Below are 26,300 nucleotides of genomic sequence, written 5' to 3' on the forward strand. Positions count from 1 at the left end.
ACCTACAGCAGGAAACTCCTTTGAAAACACACCAACTAATCCAAACAGAGCTGCAAAATCAGCAGCAGATCCGAGGGCCTCTTGCCATCCTGGTTAGACATGAGTGTTTGGGAGTTACTTCTGCCCTATTATCCAGAGCCATTCCTGCAATTTTAATCAAAATAATAGCTTGTATAGCCGCCTTTTAGCAAAATAAACATATATTTTTTGAAATACTTTGAAGGCTTAAAAAATAAACAAAAACTTAGCCAGATAAATATGAGAAGTTTAAGCACTGTTACGGATTATGCTTTCTTTTCCTTTCCTGTTTGCTTAGAAAACATGGTGTTTCTGGTGGTTTTGGGTTTGTAAACATTCAGCAGAATAAACCTGTGACTGACCCAAAACTCCAAAGGACCTTCCTTTCCCGGGGTTAGGTTTCCAGTTCTTGCCTCTTTCCAAATGGACAGTTTACCTGCTAAACCAAGAAGCTCTGAAGGCAACCACAGAGGCTGATAGTCCCTTATGGGACAAGGCCCCAACCAACAGTCCCATGAGGGTCGCCCAGCCATGTCTCCTGATGGGGTTTTACTATCCCACTAGGTAATGAAATGACAGAGAGGTTATTACATGCCCAAGGGGTCAAGTCAGGTGTGAAAAAACAGGATTTAAACTCAGACATGAAGGGCTCCACAGTCTCCTGTGTCCTACAGGGCAGAAGGAAAATCAGTATTGCTAGGTGCTTAAAATTCGGTGACCTACATCTGAGGCCAAAACACGCATCTCAGTCAGTACTGATATCTTCCCAGTCAGATTCCTCCGGAGATAACACTGCCCTTGGCAGCTGCTGTGAGTGGGAAGGACCAGATAAAATCGTCAGTAAGGCAACCCTTCCCTCTCCACGGAGGGCTACATTTACAACACACTGAACTTACACAGAAACTGAGGATTTTATTCCAGGCCGTGCTCAGTAACATCGGACCCTGAGAGCTGCAGGCAGCCTGGCTCCTATTTACTTAGAGAAACTAGGAACTAACTCCACCCCAAACACAGTAGCAAACGTCTGGCCTTCTGCACAGCTGAGCTCTGTTCACCTCTTAATACGGGACGCCCAGGGTACAGTCAGTTTTATACCAGTGTGTTGAATATCAGAAATCTTTATGGGGGGTGATTTTGAGTATTGTGTGTAAACCTCCCTAGTTCCCTAGTTAGTCCTTTGAGGGGACAGAATTCCACCCTTAGAAAGCCCACGTCCTGGTGAACCACATAAAAAGTTAAATACTGCGGAGGTAAAAAACCAGAGACAATAATATAACTTACCATCAACGACTAGAAGCAGTTTAATACCATCTTAGTGACTCATTTGTAAATTATTCTAAATTGTCATGTACATACTAAAAATCAATCTGACAGCATGGATTAGTTTCTATTAAAGTATCATCCCACTTGAGTTTGAAGATTAAAGTCCTTCTCTAGCAAAAACTGCAGGATTTGAAATGTAAAAGAATGGTATAGAAACACGGGTTCACACGCAATGAGCCAGCATCACGCCGAGACTGTACTGATGGACAGTCGCACAGCGAAGGCTCACTCCTTAGCCGCTGGGCCGCCCAGACGAGTCCAAGGCCCCTGCGGGCAGGCCTTCCCCGCGCTCACACCGGCAGCGCGAACACACCAAGAGGTGCCGAGGGCTTGAGAAACCATCACTGACTCGGGGCGGAGCGGCGGCTGTCACTGTAATCAAGGAGGCCTGGGAAATACCGGCACACGCGACGACATGCGGCCATTTAACCCGTGGCTGGTCCGTCCCTTTGGGACATATAAAGAATTTCAATGAAAACAGGAAGAATACTGAAGCGTTTTTCCTGCTTCTAAATCAGCAACCTGTAAAGGGTGGCTCGGCAATCACTGCGCCGTTGCAGCAGGAAGTTCACAGCTGGCGGAGGGTCACGGCCCTTTCCAACGCTCACGGGCGGCGACTCCACAAGGAGAGGACTCTTGCTAGTTAGTTACTGCTGACCTAGTGAGTGAGTGAACTACATGCCTCGAAGTCTCCCTCCAGAGGAGACAGTGACTCAAAACAAAACGGTATTTACTGTACCGTCCACACTACACGTTCTCACATGTGGGCGGGATGGTGTGAGTGTATTTAAAGCAACCGATAGTCCACAGAGACTGATGTTCTACTGCTGATTATAACTCAGCGAGCTACACATTCAGACACCAGCCCTACCAGTGTGGCTCAGAGGTTGAGCGTTGACCTACAAACCAGGAGGTCACTGGTTTGAGTCCTGGTCAGGGCACAAGCCAGGGCTGTGGGCTTGGTCCCCAGCCGGGGGCGTGCAGGGGGCAGCCGATCAATGACTCTCATCATTGATGTTTCTATCTCTCTCCCTCTCCCTCCCTCTAAAATCAATAAAAACATATCTTAAAAAAAAAATTCAGACACCATTGATATATTTTAAAAATGTACATAAATTATTGGTAACTACCAACCAGGACATAATATGGAGACTGGGACAGACATGAACTGAAGAAAGGAAGAAGATTCTAGGCTGTTTTCTCTTATGAATCTTATTTTTGTTTAATTCTCCTCAAGACTTTTACGATTAAAAAATTTATGATTAAAATATTTCTTGATCACAAATATTCAGAGGAGTAATGAACTGGATAGACCTGCCTTGCAGGAAAAGTAAACAGCCAGCTCAGGCACGCTTGGCTGATGAAACCCCTCAACAGTAGAACTGGGGTGCTCTATACAAACCCTTCTGGTTGTGCTGATGGATGAACACAAAAACCAACCAATTTACCTAAGAATGAAACTGATCACAGGCACTTGATCAAGCCTTGAGACGCATAAGACAGCAGTCAGATGTGTGGACAGGTGTGTGAGCGACTGGTCAGGAAGGTGGTAACACCTGCCGGGAGGAGGTGACTCAGGAGACAACTCAAATGTGCGGGGAAACGGGAGGGAAGGGAGCGATGCAGAGACGACCATTCACATTGATGCAAACTTTAAAGAAAATCATGAGAATCAAGTTAGGTGACTAAGGAAATGAAAATCCTAGAAGATGAACAATTTGCAATGAGAAAATACCCTTTTTTAAACAGAAGAAAACAAACCAGAGAAGGCACATGACCCTCAGGACAGATGTAAAGGAGCACAAATCAGACGCAGCGAAACCCACATGCTGTCACTCGGCTCAGGTTCAGTGAAACTCACTGACTGGTCACGAGTTAGAGCTGTGACTTGGTGGGAATATCTGTGTAGACCAGTAGAAACTGTAAAAGTGGTCAGACCTGGACAGAAATGAGTGCTGGGATTCTGTATGAGGCATCATGTCACAGAACATATGACAATCTTAGCGACAGAAAGACACTGAGAAAGCCGACGGGCTGAAACGTCCCCGGCCGCCCCTGGGATGCCGACCACCTGAACTCGTGTCTTAGAGACACGTCTTCCTCACGAGAGCAACCGCCTCTGTAATGCGTCCGAAACACGGCCACTCCCCACGTGCCTCGCAGGGAGACAGACTCAGTCCTGGGTTCTCACCCACGAACGTGGAGGACCCAGCAGGTTTAATGAGCCGCTTCTGAGAGCCAGTGTTTGCCCAGGGAGCTTGGGACCCATCCGGCCCTTTCCGACCAACACCCACGGAGGCTTCACACGCGTCAACCCTGTGGGCTGGTATTCTTTCGACATTCGGCGCTAAAACTCCATTGTTCACCCCTTCCGTTGCTGGGTCTTTGAAACTGGACAAGAACCTTTGGAAACAACAGGACGCGAGCAGTCTCTTCCTTCACCGCTGAGCACAAATCAGACATGAGAAGGAAAAAGGGTGCTTTTTTATAGTATTTGTCTAAATGTGTGTTTCCTCCCAAGAATCCCTCTCGGTGCTACTTGACTAACCCAGGGGTGGGGATGTCTAAGAAGCGACTGGTGCACAAATGTAGGGGCTTCCACCATGTCCAAGGGGTGGATCAGAACTCCTTCTGCCCCACCATGAGCAGAGCAACGTGTCTTCCCTCCACTCACCGGCGCTGAGACACAGTCCCCGGTCAGAGAGATGGAGGCTCCTTCACCAGAAAGCTCCTGAGTCAGTGCTGCATGCAGGCTCTCCATCCCCTGCCTCTCACTGTAACAGAAGGACTTCAATATGTCACAAGTAGCTTCAGGGATGGAGTGAGCCTTCATCTGTTTTATGGGGGGGGGGGGGGGGGGGCGCTGGTAAGACCCACGGAGGAGGTGGCGCCTGGGTAACTAAAGGAAAGAGCAGGACTGGCAGGCATGGAGCTGATGACAGCGGAAAGGACATTTTCTAGACAAAAGAAACAGCTCTGGTGGAAATAATGTTCTATAAAATATGAAACGGCTTATGGTTCTGCTGTTTAAGACTCAGTAGATGAAATAAAGTGGCTTAAAAACTTAGTGCATCAATATTCTCTATGAGGGAAAAATCGGCCCACAGCATCCTCACACCAACTCGGCACACAAGTCCTTGTCAGCAGGACACCTCGGGTCGGCATCCTGGGCCGAGATGGTTAGAAACCCGCACTGGACCACCTCTGACTCAAATTAGTCAATATGTGCAAGAAAAAAAACCTAGAGAAGACACCAACACCGGCTGTCATAACGTCCCAATATAAGACTTCTCAGCGATCCCAAAACTTAACGCATCTTTAGTGCAACTAAGGCTCTGAGAACTCAGACTACGGGGGAAAGACTGACAACCAGCTGGAGAGATGAATAAAAATTACCTGGTACAAGCCCATCCTAAGAAAAGTGAGCATCAGAAACTCCACCTTGGCCTGGCCCAACCCAACCATAAGCAGAGGCCCTGGTTTGCCACTAAGACCTGTCCCTGGCCAAGTCCACTCGCTCTGCCAAGGACTTAGGTCTGGGGTGAAGACGGTGAAGACATCAGCCAAAAAACACACACAAAAAACCCTGCCAGGAAGCAGGTCACAGCAGGGCAGCAAGATCACATGGCCAAAGGGGACAGTGCTGTCCAGGGATGGCTACAGGGCCTTTGGGGAACTATAGTCTCCAGCACATGCGAGGCCATGTGGGGACTCAGAAAGTACCGGGGGCTGTCAGGGGCACGGCTGGGGCCACAGCCACCCAAGCCGGTGAAGTCTGGGTGGGTCGTATGCACAACAAAACCAAGGGGCTTCTCATTCAAGAAACAAAACAACGTGAAGGACACGTCCCAGCACAGGGCAGATGAAGCAAGAAGTCAACCGGACCACAAGAAGCAAGGACGGCGACAGGACACGAGCTGTGGACCCAGCCTGCCCACACCCAAATCCAAGCCTGACACCACCACGTGGCTTCGGCCTGAGTCAGCCTCTGCCTCAGTCTCCTCCTGCAAATCCGGGGTAATAACACCTACCATACAGAGTGGTTGTCAGGGTTGACCAAGTTTATATAAATATATATATTGTTGTTATTAACTTCAGTGCTTTGATACAAAATATCCCTTAGTGAGCCGTAGTGACTCTGTCCACCTTGCAAATGTAGATCAACCTACTACTACACAGTAGATCTCCTCTTAAAACCCACTCTCTACTTGCATAGTCTAATAAACAGTGGAAAAAGCTGGAAACAGTGGATGCTTAGCCCTGAATTAAGGCAAACCACCACACATGTGCCAACAAACTACAAATCATGGCCACATAAAATTCTCCAATAAAACCTGGTGAGTTTGCCAGTGGTCATGTCCTCAGCTTTTCACTAGGAGATGCTATCTCCTCATTAAAAACCACCAAAAAGTGCCACGCATATTACGTGAAGCAGGTATGTGGATTTGTGACGCAGAAATCTCCCCAAATGACCTGTGGCCCAGTTGTGACGAACAATCTCTGTTTCATCCCCTGGGGACCGAGATGTCCCAGCAGATCTTGACCAATGTCATGTGTTCTCAATCCCCTGCAGTTCTTCCTGGGAATAATTTCTTCCCAGCCACGGCCCACCTTCTACTCACTGAGCTCAGCGTACCCCTGGGCAGGTCAGAACGGGAAGGCCTGAGGCTTGCAAGGTGCTGGGTCCTGCTTACGTTTCGATGTTTGCACATGGTCTGGAGGCTCACACTCTCTGAGCATGCCAGCTGCCTGGTGACCCTCAGGAAGGGGCTCAGGAGTGAACCCAACTTCTCTGTCTCTGTGTGGCATTAACTACAGCAACCCCGGAGAACCTCAGGACTCAGAGTGAAACCACATCCTAGGAATGGGCCGGGAACGAGGGAAAAGCCCTCCTGAGGGAGGCGGCGCCTCCCCTTCAGGAGGTAGCTGAGGATGGCCTCGCCCACTCACCTCCCGAGGGACCCCGTCCGGCCTCCCTGAGTAACCCTCCCTCCTCTCAGCAGGATTCTGCAGTGCTCACTGATAGTAACCTCTTTCACTGGAGTAAAACCAAATAATTGCCTTTATTTTAAAACAGCAGGTTTTGACGTATGACTTAGCCTGGTATATGCCTCAAAAGACACCCTTCATATTAAAAAAAAAAAATTAGCCTGGCCGGCGTGGCTCAGTGGTTGAGCCCTGACCTAGGATCCAGGAGATCGCGGTTCGATTCCTAGTCAGGGCACATGCAGGGTTGTGGGCTCGATCCCCAGCAGGGGGCGTGCAGGGGGCAGCCGATCAATGACTCTCATCATCGATGTTTCTCTCTCCCTTCCTCTCTCTGAGATCAACAAAGATATACTTAAAAAAAAAAAGACACCCTTCACAACCACGTCCTAATTCTAATGAGCTCAGTTTAAAAGAGGAATATGACTGGGAACAGGGCAAGTGGCTGCACCTTAACATGTCAACAATGCCACTGTGTTATTTCGGTTTTAAGACACGACGGCCGCTGTCGTGAGCAGGCACCTGACTATTCTCTGCACCTGGAAAACCCTGACTCAGCTCGTTACCTTCTGGCTGTACTACCCGCCACGCTCCTAAGCTGAAAAGTGGAGACAAAGCTGACGATCAGTAAAACACGAGTCTAGCCCTGGCCGTGGCTCAGTGGGCGGGAGCATCATCTGTGCCCCAGAAGGGGTCCAGGTCTGATTCCCGGTCAGGGCGACACCTAGGCTGCAGGTTCAGTCCCTGGTCGGGGTGCATTCGGAAGGCAACCGATCGATGTTTCTCTCTCCCCCCCAATCAATAAAAACATATCCTTGGGTGAGGATTTAAAACATAAGATGTGAACTTACCTAGTATACAGAAGCAGCAAAACATAAAAAACAAAGCACGTCTACAGTTTTCCCGAGGCCTCTCCCGTGGTCTGGTCCCTTAGTCCCTATGTCCTCACTCGGTCCAGGGTCAGCCCCTCCTGGGAGAAGCTGTCGCAGCTGCTGCCTCCAGTCCCTGCCAACAGCCATGGCCCCTCTAACTCAGTGGGGGGGATCTTCCCCCATCCCCACCGGCAGGGAGCACTCTGTTATCAAGGCCTCATGACCTGTCCCCACACCTGGCGGGAGATCCCCGAGGGCAGCAATGGGCCCTGACTGCCTGTCCCTGCCCTGGCGGAGAGCGTGGCAGAGGGAGGTCTCAGGACATGGGGGGTCTTTGCCCTGGGCCTGCCTCTCGTCTCCCCCTCTAATGGTCCTGCTCTGAGGTGCCTGCACTTACACACTGTGGGCTGCGAGGAAGCTCCACACCAGGAGGGTCTCAGAGATGTAGATGAGCTTCCTGGAGGCCCTGTGCAACCCAGCCCCCCCCCCCAGTTCTGGGGAAACTGCAGAGAGAGAGGAGCTGGGGCACCGCGTAGAGACCCTGTCTCCAGGAAAACATGGTCCAGTGAGAGATTGTCACTAAGAACCAGGAGCCCAGATGCCTATATTTCAGTAAAAAACAAACTTTCCCGTAACTTCGGAACTTGTCCGTGTCTCTAGTTCTGTGAATGCTTGTTGATTTTCCTGTGGTTAGTGGGAAAGTGCTGAAGAAAACCCTAAAAGATTTTGTGCCTGAGAGGGGAGAGGCAGAAGCCACAAGACGACTTCCTGTTGTGACCGAGAACGGGTGGGGCTGGGGCGGCCAGTGAGTAGGTGTGTCCGGGGCGGCCAGTGAATGGGTGTGTCCGGGGCGGCCAGTGAGTAGGTGTGTCCGGGGCGGCCAGTGAATGGGTGTGTCCGGGGCAGCCAGTGAGTGGGTGTGTCCGGGGTGGCCAGTGAATAGGTGTGTCCGGGGCAGCCAGTGAGTGGGTGTGTCTGGGTGGGAGGGGCTGGAACCCACACCCAGGCCCCGCAGGCCTGGACTCACGGCTGGCAGGATGCATTTGAAACCAGAGCACAAGCTGAAACAGAGCACCTGTTCTAGGATGTTGATTTTATTCAAGCTTTGGGAGTGGGGTGCAATGACAGACCCACGATGAAAACAAAATATGACTAAAATATAAATTCACATGAATTAAGGTAAACCATGAGGCCAGAGACATGAATCAACTTTGTTGACTGTTCGAAGGGTCCTTTCTCTTCAACAGAAGTGTGCTGAGCGGGTGGCCTGCGTGCTCACCAATACACTAAGGCAGCTGCTCTCAACACTTCCCATCACAACCTCATGCTCACATACACAGATGTGACAAACCTCCAAGAACTGTGTAGGGACCTAATGTGTCAATGGCACAACTAGCCACACACAGGTACCAAGTGACCCTGTTCCTGAGGCAGAGACAAGATACATTGTAACTGCAAAGTATCAGCCGTCACCTCTACCACCTTCCATCAAGTAAGCACATGGTTGTGCAAGATAATTAGTAACGTTTACAGGGATACTTCTAAACAGGGCCTAAAGTACTTTTCTAAAATCATTTTAAAACTTTGATATTTTATTATTACCATGAAAGTACTCATGGATCGATCACCTGCCCAGGTGGGTCACCACACCTGTGCCCTCAGCATCAAAGCCTGACTGGCCAGCAGTCGGGTACACCTGCTGACCAAGTGAGAATGGAGCCAGGACAGCATTTCTACAACTGACAATTAGGACGATGGTGGAGAAAAGCAGGAGCCCTTGGAAAGCGCAGACGGAGAGCCACCTCTGAGCACGAGGGGCTGGGAAGGTTGGCTCTAGGAGGAGTGTTCCTGTCATCCTAAGACAGGTCCTTAGACATGAGCGTCCAGCCAGCAGGCCCCACACACTGGGCTCTGAGCTCGCGGGCCACCGGCAGCCTCTGTTACAGCGAGATCTCCATCAGAGCAGGATTTCCGCCTGTCATCGCTGGTACTCGGTGCCTGGCACACAGCCAACTCTTCATCAATTTGTTGAATGAATGAATGTTTTGTTACAGCATGAGCTACAGTCATCAGCACACAGAGAAAACAGCTATCTAGTATTTAGTAACCATGGAAACGCAACCACAGCCAGGCTTCCCGGGCTCCCTCCCGCAAGCCCCCTCCAGAGGAGGGCAGGGCTTCAGGAGAGCAAACTCCCGTCTCCATCCTGCAGCCTGTGGGCACCTGCCCATCTTCTTGCCTTAAAACAAAACCAACCTAACCAACCCCAAACGCTTCCCTTGGCTTCCCCTCTCCAGCCTCAAGGGGCACCTGTTACCAGGTAAGGAGCACTAGGCTCCGACACCAGCACCCACAAAACCCAGCACCCACGAAAACTGCTGTTGTGGAGACCGTCTGTGCCTGGCATTCCAGCCCAAGGACACTGCTGCTGACGGTCTTCTCCTTGGACAGCCTCCCGGCCTCTCAGGGGCCCCCTGTCCAGAGTGGCTTAGGCTTCCCTGTGCTCTTTCAGGAAACCCCGGCAGCCCTCAGAGGGAGGAGCCTGGAACCACCCTCAGCCTGCCCAGGGGCGCGGAGAGGTTCGAGGAATTAAACTGCAGCAGGCCCCGTTCACTCACTCCTCAGCCCCAGCAGCTGAGGGGGACTCTGAGGAGGCGTCACCAAGAGGAACCTACAACCCACAGCCGCCCTCCCATCCTGAGACAAAAGATAAAGCTGAGCAGGTCATATGCTCCAGTGATTTTCTAAACACTGTATGTAAATAAAATACACGTAATAACATCATTTTCTGGAGTCTGACACTGAATTGCTCTGGATTTTTTGGGGGGGCGGCACTAACTCACTCTTTATCAAAAACATCCTCAAAGCACCACAGCGCTTCTTTCCCTCATCACCTGCACCATCTGCGACCTGGCAGGACCGTCCGCGGGCAGCGTGCGTGACACTGTCCTCACGGCACAGCCCACGTGACCCTGTCAATCCCAGAACTTACAACCACCCTCAGTTTTCTGCCAGAGTTTCCCTGAAACCAGCTGCTGGTGACCACGACTGGCTAGAAAACACGGAGCTGGACTGTTGTGGCCTCTGGCTCCGGGGTGGGGCACCCCCACAGCGTCAGGAACCACACGGAGCCACGCGCACGTTTCCAGGAGCAGCACATGCCGTGTGAGCTGATGGGACAGCAGACACGTTGCTAATGTAATTTAAGAAAATAGTGGAGCATCGGAGACACCGCGAAGGGCAGAGAGACTTATCTGCCAGAGAGACTTCAGTTTTACCTGAGTGACCTTTCTACATGAAACTCGAAGATAATCTCCGTGCCTGCTGGGAGGCACAGGCCAGGCAGGTTCCTGAGCGCTCACAGCCACCAGGCCCTTCCAGTTACCAGAGAAGATGCCTGCGGCACAGACGTGGCGGGCGGGCGCCCGTTTCCCTGTATTACTGGTGAGAAGACCAGTAAGAGAGTGAATGAGCTGTAAGTCACAAGGCCCAACCACGCTGAGCGCCAGCCTCGGATTTTAGTATCTTCACTCAGTAAACAGGCGCAACCAGCAATGAAAACACCAGCTAAAAGAATGCTCAAGCCTGAACCGAGCTTTAACTTAAAGCCGGGACATGAAAGGGAGCATCACAGCCAGTTTGGGTGTAAAGAAATAAATTTCCAAATGCCTGTAGTTCCTGGGAGGTCGCATTGGGACACAGGTGAGAGCTGGGACACGGGTGTGATGGGGAGGCACCGGGGGGCCGGGTTCCACTCAGCCTCCGCACACTTCACCTGGCTGGGGGGCCCCCTCTTCAGGAGCTGCTCCCACAGCTGTGAAATGGGAACACTGCCCGCGTCACCGGGCGGGGCCGGTAGTCTGTACCGGGCGGCGGGTCCCACACGTCCACACGCGCTTTCTGTGCATCTCCCCCCTGCTGGGCTGCGCGTCAGGGAAGTCACCTGGGTCCGCAGCCTGGAGCCTGTCCCCTCTGGCCCCATGAACACAGTGATGTCCAGGTTATCTGTGTTCACAACCGGCTTTATTTTATAGCAACTTCCCGTAACAATGAGAAAGTTAGTGTTTCACATGCTTCTAGTATATTCTGAAAAACCTATAAACATGATTTAAAAAGTCACCACTAAGAAGTTCCCACTAAAAGCCAAGACAAGGGATGAACAACAATCACGACATCCCTGCTGTGATGTCACTCAAACCCATCTCACAACTTAAAAATCACACAAATGTGCATAAAAGACAATCAGGAAGGTTAAGAGCAGTCTGAGTCGAGCTGTCGGGTCCACATCAAGCTTCTCTGCCAGGAGCTGTCAGGCTCCGGCCTCTCCGCGTCTGTAAAACAGGACAAAGCAGCTCTTCCCTCACTAGGGCACAAGGTTTGCAGGAGCCGAGTGTAAGGAGTGGACCCCGCAGCCGCTCAGGGTTCACTGTCCCTGCTGCTCCCAGCTGGAGAGGTCTGCTGGGCACAGGCTCAGCCGCCCGGGAGGCCCAAAGAGTTAGAAACTCTGTCTTTGGCCAACATAAAACGTGGCCCACACGGTCCACTTCACACAAAATGATACACTGGGGGCAGAAAGTCAGCCCAGGAATAAAGTGAGGGTTAGGGAATCCAACGTTAAAGCAGACTTGACTGCAAATGCAAACCCTGCTGATGCTCAATAAATGATTTATAGATGAGATTTGTTTCTAAGAAAGAGCTGAGAAATAGGGAAGTGGGGGGGGGCACTGGCACTATGGGAACCTCATTCCTCAGGGCTCAATGAATGCCCCCCACCAGCAACACCCAGCCAGCACGCCCACTGGGAGTGAGAAGACAGCCCGTGAGCTGGAGGTGTGTGTGTGTGTGTGTGTGTGTGTGTGTGTGTGTGTGTGTGTGTGTGTGTAAATGTGTGTGAGTGGGTGGGAATATGTGTGTGGGGGGGGTGTGAGTGTGTGGGGGAGTGTGGGGGAGTAAGTGGGCGTGTGGGGGGAGTGGGTGTGAGTGGGAGTGTGGGAGTGTGAGAGTGGGGGGGAGTGTGTATGAGTGGAAGTGTGTGGGAGTGTGGGGGGAGTGGGTGTGAGTGGGAGTGTGTGTGGGGGGGGAGTGTGTGCACATGCCTTGGGAGTGGTAAGAAAAACAATTTCACTTGCTCCCTGTACGGCCAACCATTTGCTCTCCTTAGATAAGAAAGTTCTACTAATTTGTTTTTAGTAATTAAAATCTGAGGCATTTAGCATCTGGGGGTTGAGAAGAAAGCTCCACATGACACACTGTGATTCTGAGCACATTTCTTTGGCAAGTTGCTCATTTAGAGATAAGCTGACTTCAGACACTAATGGTTTTGTATCTTATCACCAAGACTTGGCCCAGGAAGTGAGAGGGAGAAAGCACAAAGTTCCTGAGCATCAGCCTTTCTTCTTTGAAGCCAAACCGCCTTTCTGGACCTGTGCCCCCAATGGGCGGCTCTGCTCTCATGTCTGCATATTTATTCAGCATGCTCCTGGCAGGCCCTCCTGCAGCGCAGGGAGCGTCCAGTGTCCACTCAGAAAACCGCCGGATAATTCCAGTTTGCATGGTGCAAATGACAGGCTAGCTGCCTCATTTATTGGTGACGAAATCGACAGCCAGTTTTCACAGTCACAGCAGGCTGGAAAAACGTGCTTGGGCAACCAAGACTCAAAAGGACGTTGCTCTGTTTCTTATCAGCCTCGCCTGGAAACCATGAGCACGTTGTCAGTGCTCCCAGGTATCTGAGTAACTGACCCCAGCAATCAGATCCCCGCAATCGGGTTGAGCGCCTGGTGGTGGGGAGGGGGAGGGGCGAGTCTCCTCCACCAGAACCTGAGAAGGCTGCAGATCCTGCTGGGTGCTGTGTACTCAGCAAGGAATGACAAGCAGCTTCAGTCCTGAGTACAAAGAACAGTGATGTGCTAGAGAGTTTCGTGTGAATGTGCTTCCGGTTGGTGTAATCCCATGATTAAGACAGTTAAAAAGTCCTATTCCAAATCTATTTGAAAGTCAAAAGTTTCTAGAACTTGAGCCCCAAATTATTAAGAGTAAAAAGAAAAAAAAAAGGCTGATAGTGAAATTCATAGCTTCATGCTGTCCAGTAATCACCAACCCTGTCCAAATTATGTGAAAAGAACCCCCAAATAGAATGAAATCTGAGGTTTCACAATTAGGAAACAATATAACCGAGTGTCACGAAACAAAGTATCCTATGTATACATTGTATGTAGAAGATATAACAATGTATAACAAAGTAAACAAGTCTATATTCATGTGTATTTATGAAAAGGCCTTTATAAACCATAGGATGTCAAAGACTGATTTGCTCATTAGAGGTTATCCCTGGGGAATGGCCCTTCCTTACACAAAGTTGAGGGAGGAAAGGCACTTTTTAATGGTAAATTAGATTAAAATTATTTTCAAAACTGTTCTCTAAGTATATCTACTGAACTCAAACATGCCAACTACTTTGCCCTAATTTATTTTCTCCACTTTGCAAAATACTTTTCTCCCAGCAGTTATATCTTTTTTAAAAAATAAAAGTTTCTCTTTTAATGTCAGTTAACAGATATTATTTCTCTTTTCTGAGCCTTCATGGCTTTTCATTTGCATTTCTGTATAGTTGGTACCCAGGTTTAAAATTCCAGGAGTTTAGAAGTTTAAAAAACAAATTGTTTCAATAACTACAACTAAATTTAGCCACAAAAAATACTTTTCAAATTAAATTTTTGGAAAGTTGCTTGAGCTTGAAGGGAACCAAGAAATGCCAACCTCTTCTTTTCCCAGGTGAGAAAACAAGACCCAGGAGATGGCGTCAGAGCCTCACGAAGCGACAAGACCCTAGTCTGTGCTCTACCCCACATCACATAACTCTGAAAGGTACAGTTTCCATTGTTCTAGTAGCAATTTCAAAATAACAGGGAAATGAACTGCTCTCAAGGTGACACATCACCTGCCCAAACCGCCTTTGGGACCTAATGGTAACAGTAAGGTAGCCGAGCCTCCTGACCTCATCAGCACCTGCTCAATCACAGGTGTGAGGGGTGGTCAGCGGTGTGAGGGGTGCGACTCCACGGCTGCCTGCAGTGATATCAGTGAGAGCTAATGTTACTGAGGGCCTCATCATCTCATCTAATCACCACCACTCGCCCCATTTCCTAGATGGGAAAGTTGAGGTTCGGAGAAGCAAGTGCCTTCCCTGGAGTCCAACAGCAGGAAGTGCTGGCAGGTCTGACTCCTGGCGCCCAGGCTCATCATCGCAACCTGCGCTATCTTGAAGGAGCCATGTGCAGTTCAGAGCCACGTGCAGGACCAAGGGCTGGAACGAGAGGCTGGACCTCGTCCCGACCAAGTGTGGTTGCGAGGCTGTGAGCCTCACACGCTGGGGCGGCTGGAGTGTACCGGCTGTGGCTCCCAGCCCCAAGGCCCAGACCTTCCTGCAGCAGCTCTGAGGCAACCCCTTCTCCGGGCCTCCTGACCCACTTCCTAGCGCACTGTGGTTACCTGACAGGCAACAAAGGCTTTTATTCCGAGCTCAGCACAGAGATCTGGGGAACGGCCAGTGGGAGCGCTGAGGCGGCGGAAAGTCCTGCGTGCTCTCTGACCGGAACTGGGATCAGGTCCCCAGCTGGGTTCCCGGCCAGTCTGCACCCTGCTCTCCACCTGAGGGAGCTTCCAAAACCTCCCCCACCTCACCTGCCCTTCTCCCGGTCACAGGGCCAGCCTCCGGCCTCCCGGCGCTCTCTCCACGCCCCTCACCCGAGGCCACGAAACCAGCCCACAGGTCCTTTCACCTGCTCACTCCTCCGCACTGTCGGGCCCTGGCGGACTGAGCTTCCCGGGAAACGCTCCCTCCACCCCTCAGCCCCAGCCCCGCCCTATCTCCAGGTGAACTGCCGCCTGGCTATCTTCACGGGCTTCCTCTGGGCGGCCAGCCCTCCCTCGGCGTGTCCTTGGAGGCCGGACTCTGCCCGCCCGCAGTGAGGGCGGCTCTGCCGATCAGCACACACCCTGGCATGGACTCTGCCAGAGACCAGATGCAGAGCTCAGAGACGACCTCCTGAAGCGCTTGTTTTCCTACAACCGATCAGCCAACTCCTGGGACTCTGCCCATGGGAACCGACATGCCCAGGCCATGGTCAAGCTCGGTGCCTGAAGCACTCAGCACTCTGTCCTCTGGGCTGATGGCCCTGGATTGTCCTTGATGACAGCCAGACATTGTTTGGCACCAAAACATTGTCCTGAGACCGCACCTCTGAAATTTTAACACCGATGAACAGGGAAACCTGGTCAGCTCACAATGATGTCTACTTCACAGGGACTCTGTAAACCCTGTCAGTCAGTCAGACACAACGCCGTGGGCAAAGACGGGCAGAGCTAGAAAGGCTGCAGGTGGCGAAAGGAACCAGAGCGGAGAGCACTCGGGCCTGACTTCTGCAAACAGAAGAGGGGTGACTCCTCACTGCAGAGGGGGTCAGACCACCTGAAAACATCTCACAGCCTCACAGTGGAGGCAAAATGAGCCTTCTAGAGAGAAACCGCACTCAGCGCTCTGAGGAAAGGCAGGGTGAGCAGGCGGAAGAGAAACTCGAACCGAGCAAGGGGGGGGGGTGTGCCTGGGGGAGAGTGGGCGTCTAGGGCGGGTGCTCTGGAGGGGCAGGGCCATCACAGGGCGTCTGACCTACGGGGAGTGTGGGCTTCACGAGGATGGGAAAGGACTCAGGAACAGAGCGTCTCTCAGGCCTCACTGCCCAGCCCTCCCTCCAACAGCAGCAGAGAAAGAAGACAGAGCAGGAGCCGGTCACAGGAGGCTCTGCAGAAACTGGACACTGCGACGGTGGCCTGACCCCGGCTGGCAACTGTGGGGGCCCCAGGCCAGAGAGAAGGGGAGAAAGCTGAGGGGATGCTGGGAGGCCGTGGCAGGAGGACGGCTGTGCACCTGGCCACCGGATCCAGGAGGCTGTGGTGGCCGCAGTGCCTGGTGGCCGACCTCCTGGAGACTGTCCCGAGGTAGCTGCACGCAGGGCTGTCACTGAGGCCCAGACACTCCGGGCGGCAATAAGACCAGTCAGCAGAGGGACAGCCAATGTTCCCTTGTGCAGCCTTTCTCCAGGCAGTGGCTTTAACCTTTCCAGTGTGGTTACTTAGGGATTTAGGCCCGTGGTGGGGGAAAAAATAAAATCTGAAAGAAATGTATTCGGAAACTTCCAAATATTTGAAAATTTTATATGTGATAAAGGGGCTACTTCTAATCAATAAACAGTTAAACAGCGCTGGGACACATAGCCAGTCATTTGGATGAAATAAGTTAGAGCCCAGTGTCACCCTGAAACACCAGATGGACCAAAGGTTAAAGTATTTTTTAAAAACCTACAAAAATACTATCAGGAAAACCCGATGAGTTTTTTATAACTTTGCAGCAAGAGCTACTCCGCACAGCGTTGCCCATTCATCAAGCGCTGATTTAAGAAACACACTGATACTCAGTCCTCACACCCGAGGGCACCTTCACCTCACAGCTAAGGACGCCTGACCTTCCCAGTCACTCCCGAGAACATGAGGCAGACTGGAGCTCTGTCTCCGTGCCCTTCACCTTCTAAGAGGCCCTCGTCTGAGACCTAACACTGAGAAAGTGAAAGAAAATACCATCACTCAAATCCCTACGTCACAACACAAAGGTGGAGAAAACCGACTGCAATAAGCGTCAGAGCTTGGATTCTAACCTACCAAGGACATGAAAATCAGTAAGAAGGAATGAACAAGCCTCTCCTGCGTGGGAAAGGAAAGGCATAATGTGTCTGAAATTGTCAGCAACAAGCTGCTCAGTGATGCTGAATCACTGAGAAACATGAGGACAAGACCACCCTCCACCCACCAGCTGGCACAGGTGGACAATGGACCACGTCCGCTGTGGGCAGGAGGTGGGCCCAGGCCTCCCCTGCGCTGGCGGCAAACGACAACCAGCTCAGAGCTCATCAGGGCAAGTGGCTAGATGACCACATCCTTTCACCCAGCAGCTCTACTTCTGTATATTCATTTTACAGAACTAAACACACAAATACATGAAAACGTATACACAATGGTAGCCCCTGAGGCTTCACAGAACAACCAAAAACCAAACAACATAAGTGTCTAAAAACAAGAAACTGGTCCATGAGATGTCCACACGATGGACTACCATGCAGGCATGAGGAAAGACGCTCTATACCCATGAGTGAAACAACCAGCAAAAGACAAGAAACCAGCAGGTCTATAGCAGTCTACACGGCACAATCCTTTCCGTTAGGTGAGAAAGACACACATTTTTGAAATAACTATTGCTTTCAGAGGGACTGACCGATCATTTTATTAAAGACAATTCTATAAATTCTGAATCCCACACACACCATAAGGACTTTTATAACTGCACGGAGGTACAGTGTCCCAGAATAACTGAAACGTATTTCCAAAATTCAAAATAAATTTGGATTAAACACTACAGCTTTTTCAGAGATATTAATACCTACATTAATGTCACATCCTTAAAAACCTAAGGTTCAATAAAAGTAATTTGATTTATTGCCCAAGAAGAATTTAAGAAAACCAACAGAGATCCAGAAAATAAATAACAGATGTAGCCAATTATTTTGGAGAAGGGAAAAAAAATAACTGTGAAATGTCTGTTTCAAAACATTTATCATCGTAGAGCATGAAGACATTACAATGCTTTCACAAGTAGCATCTTATTAAACCAGAAACCCCTGTAATCAGAAAACGTGGTCAGTGTTACAAAGCTGAAATTTACCGCCTGACTCCTCAGTCTGACCAGGAGATAAACCAGTATATTGGTGGTGGTTAGTTATTAAGTATTTTAAAGAAACTGCAACGTATAAAATGGCCAACAAATGAAGCAAAAACAAACATTTTCCCACATAAACAATCCATAAGACATTTCTGATGAGCGGCGACCAACTTGATGGAATTCTACAGAAAACGCATTAATTCAGTGTTGTCACAGCTACAGGACTAACTCTCAGGTGATCTAGCCATTTACTTCGTTAAGGATCCAAACACTTTCTACAGCTCCCCTGGTAGGAAACGCTCCGAGCACTGCAAGCTTTCTAACTTCAGCCCCCTGAGCGGAAACAGGACAACCCTGCAAGAATGAGCCACCGTTTAAAAAATCACATATAAACTGATCACATTCATCTTACAAATAGGGAAACAGATGCCCAGGAGGCACTGCTGGACAGTGCCGTGATGCAATAAACGTATAATCCAGACGCCATGCAGGTGTGCGAGGTACGCGTCCCGACACCAGGTGGCCCCCGACAGCAGCGAGTAGCGTCTCGCTCTCCCGCCCTGGCTGGCTCTCGGGAACCTTGCTCACCAGCCGCCCTTCTCACCGGCTGCTTTTAACTGCAGCCTCTCAGGGCCACCACCCGGCAAGGCTGTGAGAATGCCTTAAATAAGTGTCGCGAGTTCCGAGCAAAAGCCCTTGGACTCTTCTGAGTGTAAAATCAGAGAACTTCAAAGCGCAGGTTTAGTTACTGCCTCTGGCGGCTCAGAGCTTTCTCCCTCGCTTCTTAGCACTGAAGCAGCTCCAGATAAGGGTGCTGCAGGCTCAGTTACCACAGCAAACCTGAAACGTGTCCTGTTACGTGGGCTCTTGGCTCTCCTGGGTTCTTGAAATCTCTTGTAGCACTTGCCCAGCAAATCTTTTCTTTAATGCAAAGGTGAACTTCTACTCATCCGAGCAGGATTATTGTCAATAACAAATTAATGAATTTTGGGTGAAGTGCAGTTATTAGGACAAGAATTCTAAATGTGGCATCTGAAGTTTCCATAACATTGAGAACTTGAAAGAGGGAATCATTATATTAATGCAGAACACAATTTTGTGCATATTTACTTATGTATATGCGCGCACACACAGACACACACACTCAGCTCCCTAGGAAGTGCAGAATTACACACAGACAGCGAAGGCCTCTTTTCTCTGTAGGTCACCACGCAGTGTGGCTATTTCCTCCATGCCACGTCAGCTGTCACCCTCACTGGAGGCACCTGGCATGCCTAACAGATGCTTCCCAGTGGATCTACCACGGGCAGCGATCTGGAAGAGCCAACTGCCTAGGCTTTTGCCAGATGACCTCGTCTCGGCTAGGCCCTCACTGCGTCTAGACAAAGGGGAAGAACAGGTCACCTGCTAGGTTGAACTTGCCACATTACTAGCACCCTCACCTGCTTATTCAGCAGCATGTGCTGAGTGTCTACTCTGTGCCAGGCATCCTGCTAGATGCTGGGTCTCCATCCAGCCACAGGCCCTGCCCACTCAGGACTAAGTCTTCTGGGAAAGGCATGAGATAACATGTAAAATCACATCAGTGAGCTAAGATCTGAACAATGACAAGCTGACTGGGGAGTGTTCCTGGCAGAGGGTGCTGGCACATACAAAGGCCCTGTGGCAGGCGGTGGTGTGCTGAGTTTGAGGAAATCAAAGAGAGCAATTCTGCGGGAGTAGGGACGAGTGTGGCTGGAGACGGAGGCAGGCAGGGGCCAGACCACATGGGGACTCCATGGACATGTTACAGATTCTCTGGTCTTTATCCAAATGGAAAGCATTTGGAAGTTTTAAAATTATTAAATTTATTAATTTTTAAAAATTAAATTTATTTTTTTAGAGGAAAACTTATAATCAGATTTACATTTTTAAATAAACATTTTGGCCACATAACATGGAGAACAGACTGGAAGGGAGAAAGCAGGGACAGGGAGCAAGTTAGCAGGTGATACATGAGTCCACATGAGGCACCAGGGAAGCAGCCTCAAACGAGGGGCTACATCCAAGGAGTTCTCAAGATAACGCCTAGGTCCTGGTTCTCCTATTTCATGAGCAAGGAGCATGTTAGTGGGACAGGTACAGAGAAAACCCTGGTTTCAGATACCTGAGTACAAATGTGTCCTGTGAACAGTGAGGTCTGGAGTTTAGGAAAGGTCATGGCTCGAAAAATAAACTCTGCAATCCTTTGTGAATGGCCAATAATTGATCTACAGACATTAATAAGACTGGCAAGGGCATGCGGGGGGGGGGGGGTCAAAGAAGACAGAAGCCCTGGGACCCCCCAGGATCTGATATTGATGTTCAAGAGGAGGATGGGGGGGCCATCGAGGAGAATCATCAGGGTTCACAAAATCAGAAGGACCTGCCCATCAGCCCAAACAACCAGACACCTTCAAATACCAGAACCTCAACCTCCTCACTATTTGCCAGTTTGAGTATGGCTCCAGTTACTTTGTAACTACACTTAGTTACTAAACTAATTAACTTTTACATTATATAAAATTAGTCAATATTATCAACTCAGCTGTTAAACACCAACTACTGCTACTAAGTATCAAGCGATGTACCAAAGCTCCTAAGAAACAGTTCTTGCCTTCAAGCCTGCCTTAAGCTAGATCTTGATTAACATCACAACACAGTAAACTTTTGTAATCATCTGATACACTAATTTTAAAACAACTACCTTGAGAAAAAATAATTCACCCTAACATTCATGGGCAACTAGTACTATTCATGGGTCCCAGACGCTAGACTGGGTGGTGTGAAGAATCAGACAAAGTTCCTTGTCTGTTAACGACGGACAGTTGTGACTCAGAGTGCTTGCTGTTGGACCAGTTTGCAGATTATTTGATAATATATCAGTTAAATGATTATTTGGGCACGAAAGAAAGGTAATGACCACATCTTGTAGTCTGGGGTAAAGCCTCCACCCACTGCCCAGCACCCACCTCCCTTGCTGCACACTCATTACAATGCCTACACGTGATAACCCAGGTTAACACACTAACCACTGCACTGTGCAAGCTTCAGGGACCTCCAGGCTCCAAGAGGTCTGACGTTCTCATTAATTGATAATTAATAATTTCCAGGTGACTGTACTTTCAGGAAAGTGAGTTTGCTAGGTCTTAAGAACTTAGCAGTTCCTGACACTCTCCCACGTCTCAATCTATTAAACCGAACTGATCAGACTGGTATTCCACAGGCCTCAATCACCCAGCAGAGCTCTCCATTCCAAGCATACCTGAACCAACTGGGATCCCCGCAGAGTAAATGAAGACGGGATATCTCCCTGGTTATCTTACGCCCTGGAGCGTATTTTACATGTCCTCATGCTGTTTTCTTAACTGGCAGAGTTGCTGTTTCTAATAAGACTGAATTTTACAACCGGCATTGGCAGATGCCAAGTTTCTTGCTCCCCATGTCCCCGCTTTTATTTCTTCCTTCAAGAAAGAAAGAAAAAAAAATCACACCTGAGTTTGCAGTTTCATGTATATTCCTGTTGATTTAGGCACAAGAACAGTCTGAAAATAATCTGTACCAAGGCTCCTTTCCCCACCATGGGGGGAAAGGAAAGACTCTACTATGTCTGTCCTAAGAAAAAGGAAAGAGGCTGGAGGCAAAGGGCAAACACAGCTGACCAAGCAACAAGCAGAGAGGGGAACAAAGCTACCACCTCAGCTGCAAACCCGGGAGGACGCCTGATCCCTCAGGCGTTAGAGGGGTGCGGTAGGTGGCTACAGGCGGGACTCAGAGCACTCGTGTTTAATCTGGGGTTCCCTGCATCACCGCACTTAACGTGGTCTTGGGACACATGCTCGTCCCCCAATCCACCAACAGAACCGGCCGTGCGCCCGCAACCTCTCCCCTCACGCAGAGCAGAGGGCGCCTTGCAGAGGCCGAGCGCTGGGAGGAGGTCTGAGGGGCAGGGGCAGGGCCAGCCACACTGAACAGTTCTCTCCACGCGTGGAGATTACGGTGAGGGAGGAATGTGAACTTCTTCCACTCATGACCTAACGCAGCACACGTCAAGAAATCCACGGAGCAGGGGCGCTCGCGTTCCCCACGCCCGCGGGGTGATCCGAGCGGCTTACCCGTATCACACGGACGAGGCCGCGGTACAGAGGCCGTGCGTGACGTTCGGATCGAGAGGCGCTGGCAACGGCACTGCAGAGCCTGTGTTCACTACAGAGCAGCTGCTCCCTAAAACCACCGGTTTATTCATTTGAGAGAGAAACGGAGGCAGCAGAGAAGGGAGGAGAGAGGTGGTCTGTGCAGCCAGGTGGGCCCGAGTGTGGATCCCATCTGTCTTCTGGTGTGGGCTTTAGCATCGCCAATGAGTTTCTGCCCCAAAACCGAACTTACGACGCCCTGGCGGGTGGCAGTGACCACACGTGGAGGGCAGGGCGGTGACTGCAGGAGCCGCCTGCTGCCAGCCTGTTCCTGGCCATTGCTCTCCTGTTTAAAAACGTCCTTGAAGCACTCCTGAGACACCTGGGTTTACCCCCTGCGCGTCCTCCCTCTGGTCTAGCACCCATCCCCACGTTCAGCAGCGCTAGCCCTGACTGCGGGTCAGGGGAGGTCGGGCTGAGGCCAGCAGGGAGCCCGAGGAGGGACTGGTCCCCCTGACACCACAGTGTCCGTTCCAGGGAGAGGCGCGGGCCTGCAGCTCCGAGCAGCACCTGCGCTCGGTCACTTTCCAACGCCACGCCTTCCTACCACCGTCTCCTCGGAGAAATGCCTCTTACCCAGAGAAGTGGGTTACAAAAGGCAGTGCTGTGCTGTCCAGCCCAGAGCGCCCGAGAAGGCCCGCTGCCCTCGGGGAGCCCGCCCCTGTGAACGCCTGGCCACCCCAGCACTGCGTCTGGAATGCTCGCAGCCGCAAGCGCCGATCACCGGGGGCCTCGGCAAGCTGCAGCCGGCTCTCCTGCTCCTGCTGAAGGCAGAGGACACTCCTCTTTTTTCCTGTTTTGCAATCTTCAAGTGGACAGGTCAGCAACTGTCTCTAAATCACGCAACGTGGGCTTGAGGTTCGAGACAAGACGGGAGAGTATCTCCGGACAGGGCTGCTTCCTGCTTTTTGTCTCTAACAAAATGGAGTTATTATGGTGTATTGGAAATCGCAGATCAAGGAATGCTGGTTAACCAGTCACCCTTGCCAAAATCAGATAGGAAAAGAAAACAGAAGTTGGCAACGACTCTAGCGCTCATATTTCTCTTTCGGAATTATATTTAATAAGGCTAATCTTTGAAGAGTGTGTTAATTCTCTTACCTGATTTAAAATAGAACTCGGAGACAATTCACAGCTACAAAACTTACAAATTCATGCATGACTAACGTATGTAACTACCTCTATTGTTTTATAAAGTCACCAACTTAAGTTTTTAAAAATTTATTTTTAGGTCATAATGTTCCTATACCCCCTCTAGTAAAAAAAAAAAAAAAAAAATTGCTACATTGTATTTTTAGCCCAGCAGCTTCTAACAGGAAGTGAAAGCCTAGTGCTAGATGAGGCATAAAGGCAGCCTATGAAACAGCTTCGGTTTTAAACAAAAACCAACATTAACAAGCGCAGACACCTTGTTCTTTCGTGGGGCCAGCAAACTGATAGCTAGGGTGTGTGTGGTTTTTTTTAAGTTACAAAAATAGGAGGGGGTAATTATATCTACCAAACTCACAATAGCCTGTTCAATGGAGAGCAACACTGTAATTTTTCTTCAAAGACAGTACATTGGAAGAAAAAGCCCCTGATTCTGTAATACAAGGAAAAATTCCAAACCCTTGGGCGCCACTCACAGGCACAAGGCTTTCACTGATTCCAGTTACGACCCTGAAGAAGAGGGACAGACCTGAAATCTTCTCTTTATAATGAGTATTATTTATGTAACTTATGCTCCACAAATGTATTTTCTACACTTTCAATTTCCACATCCAAAGATTCAAAACTGAAGGAAATTCTGAAATAAAATATCACAGGATTTTCTTTAGACAGAAAGGGTCCCCAGACCCATGCTACTACTGCAACATAAAAATAGTTCAAAATCTGTTAGATTTTCCTCTGGAAAGTATGAATGTAACTATTGTCAAGAAAATTAAAATGTAGAGTTCAACTGAGATTTTACTGAACAGCTTACAATGAAAGTGTTTATACCAACAGATTCAAATGAACTTCAACCCTATTGACAAGGAAATGGGGGGGTCGCGGAAATCACTGTATTTCAAAAGCTGGAGAATGACCCTTTGACATAAGAGCTTCAGGCGCGACACCCAGGTGGGCGCGCGAGCACTCAGGCCGGTGAGACCCGTTTTTAAAGACCACGGTGCTGCTCGGCCCAGGGTCGCACCCACGGCGGCGACGCGCCCTAGAGGGGACCTGGGCGCACCCCCTCCGTCCGGCTGGACCCACGTTCGTTACGCGGCCCTGCAGCCACCGCCGACGCCGAATGACCGACCGTATCCAAAAAGGGGGTCTCGCGAGAACAGGTAGAGTGAGTGTGCCAGGCCTGGGGCTCCCCGTTTTCATCTGGAGCCTGTTTGCGGGAACAGCTGCTCTCAAAGCACCCTCTCGGGAGGCTTCGCCCGGGGCAGGAAGGCCGGGGCGCGCCACGGGCGAGACCGCGGCACGAGTGCCCACGGACGACCCCGGTCACGCGTGTCCCTTGCTCCCGGCGTAGCCGTGGCTCGGTGCGGTCATATTTTTTAGGATTTTTTTGGGAGGGGCAACCTCCAAGTAACATTCGGTGACTTTAGACAAATAATCAAGTTCAGAACAAGTGCCAACCGCTCAGCACATCTGCCGACACCGAGGCCGGCGCCGCGCAGCCCCCGGGACCGTGGGCACGAGGTCGGACGGCAGGGGCGGCGGTGCCCGACTCCGCTCGGCAGCTGTCAGGCGCCCGGCGCGCGGGGCGCCGCTGCCACCCGAAAGGCTCCTCTCCCGCGGGGACCTGCAGGCGCCTGACCTGCGCCCCGCAAGCCCCGCTGCACGAGCGCCCTGTCCCCGCACCGGCCGTCCCGGCGGCTGCTCGGAGCGGGGTCCCGAACCCCGTCGGGACGCAGAGAGGCCGGCACGGGGGGCCCGCGCCGAGCGCAAACTGCCGCGAAGTCGCCGCGCTGCGGCGCGTCCCCCGCCCGGAACCGGGCCGGTCCCGCGGCCGTGACAGGCTCCCGACCGCCCCGAGGCCCGGCCCGCACCTGCCCGCGCTCGCCCCGCAGGCCCGCGGCCTCGCCGCTTCCCCCGCGCCCCGGGCCGGGGCCGGGTGGGGGTCCCCGCGGCCCCCGCGCGCGCCTGTCACTCGGCCGCGAACAATCCGAGACGCGGTCCCGCGGGCGCAAGACGCGCGGTCCGAGCGCCCACTGCCCGCCCGCCCGCCCGCCCGCCCCGTCCGCCCGCGGCTCACCCGGCGGCTGCAGGAGGCTCGGTGCCCGCGGCGCTCGGGGGGCCGCTGCTGCCCGGCTCGGGGGCGGGGGCGCGGCTCGCGGCTCCGGGGGGCGGCGGCTCGGGCACCGGCTGCGCAGCGCTGCCGCCCGCGGGCTCGGGCGACGGGGACCGGGACGGGGAGCGGGGCGGGGACGGCGGCGCGGGCGGCGCGTCCAGCTCCACGCTCCGCACTTTGCGCAGCTGCCGCCGCCGCCAGTCCGCGCGCTCGCGGCCCCCGCCCGCCTGCAGGGACCCCCCGCCCGCCTCCGCGCCCGCGAGTCCCGACGACGACGCGCGAGTCCCCGCCGCCGCCGCCATTTTCTGTCGCGGCCGCGTCCGCGGGGCGGAGGGAGGGGCGGGGGCGGGGCGCGCGGGGCGGGGCGCTAGGCCGCCTGCGCAGTGCGGGAGCGCGGCCCGCGGGCCTGGGCGCGCGCGAGGGCGGGGCTCCGGGGGGAGGGGCCGCGGGGGCGGGACGCGCGCGGGGAGCGGGGTTGGAAGCGCTCGGATCCTGGGGTCGGGGCGGGGCTCCGGGGGGGAAAGAGCTGCGGGCGGAGGGCCGCGCGCGGGGGCGGGGACAGAGCTGGGGCGACACCGGGGCCGAGAGCCGGGACTCGGGGCGGCGGGAGCGGGCCCAGGTGGAGGGGGCGCCGTGCGCGCTGCCCCAGGTGGTCCCGCCGCCCCTGCGACAGGAGGCGCCCCGGCGGGACGGCCGCTCGGATCGCGGGGCGCGGCGCGTGCTGGGGACGCCGGCACCGTGTCCCATTTGCCGACTCCCCTGGGCGTCGGGCAGCCGGCACGGACCACCCCACCCCCACCCCGACCCCGACCCCGCCGGACGCGACTCAACGTCCCGCAGACGCGCTGCCCCGGACC

The 26,300-nt window shown here is 52.0% G+C and overlaps 1 protein-coding gene and 1 long non-coding RNA gene across 5 annotated transcripts in view; one reads left to right on the plus strand and one right to left on the minus strand.

The window, feature by feature from the left end:
* MAP3K1 (mitogen-activated protein kinase kinase kinase 1) overlaps positions 1–25,745 on the minus strand; it is a 54,701-nt gene extending 28,956 nt beyond the window's left edge. Inside the window, exon 1 of the mRNA XM_087815242.1 lies at positions 25,408–25,745. Coding sequence (XP_087671368.1) covers positions 25,408–25,745 — 338 coding nt within the window. The remainder of the gene's footprint in view (positions 1–25,407) is intronic.
* Positions 1–26,300, plus strand: part of LOC148093426 (uncharacterized) — a 67,657-nt gene that overhangs the window by 33,852 nt on the left and 7,505 nt on the right. For 3 of the 4 annotated variants that reach the window (XR_015714237.1, XR_015714234.1, XR_015714235.1), the window contains 2 exons: positions 13,974–14,066; positions 14,349–14,872. This is a non-coding gene — a long non-coding RNA (uncharacterized LOC148093426). Of the gene's footprint in view, positions 1–13,973; positions 14,067–14,348; positions 14,873–26,300 lie in introns of those variants that run through there. The other variant, XR_015714236.1, reaches the window with a different exon arrangement.

This window comes from Miniopterus natalensis, chromosome 3 (assembly GCF_054644295.1).
Source record: "Miniopterus natalensis isolate mMinNat1 chromosome 3, mMinNat1.hap1, whole genome shotgun sequence".
NCBI lineage: Eukaryota > Metazoa > Chordata > Mammalia > Chiroptera > Miniopteridae > Miniopterus > Miniopterus natalensis.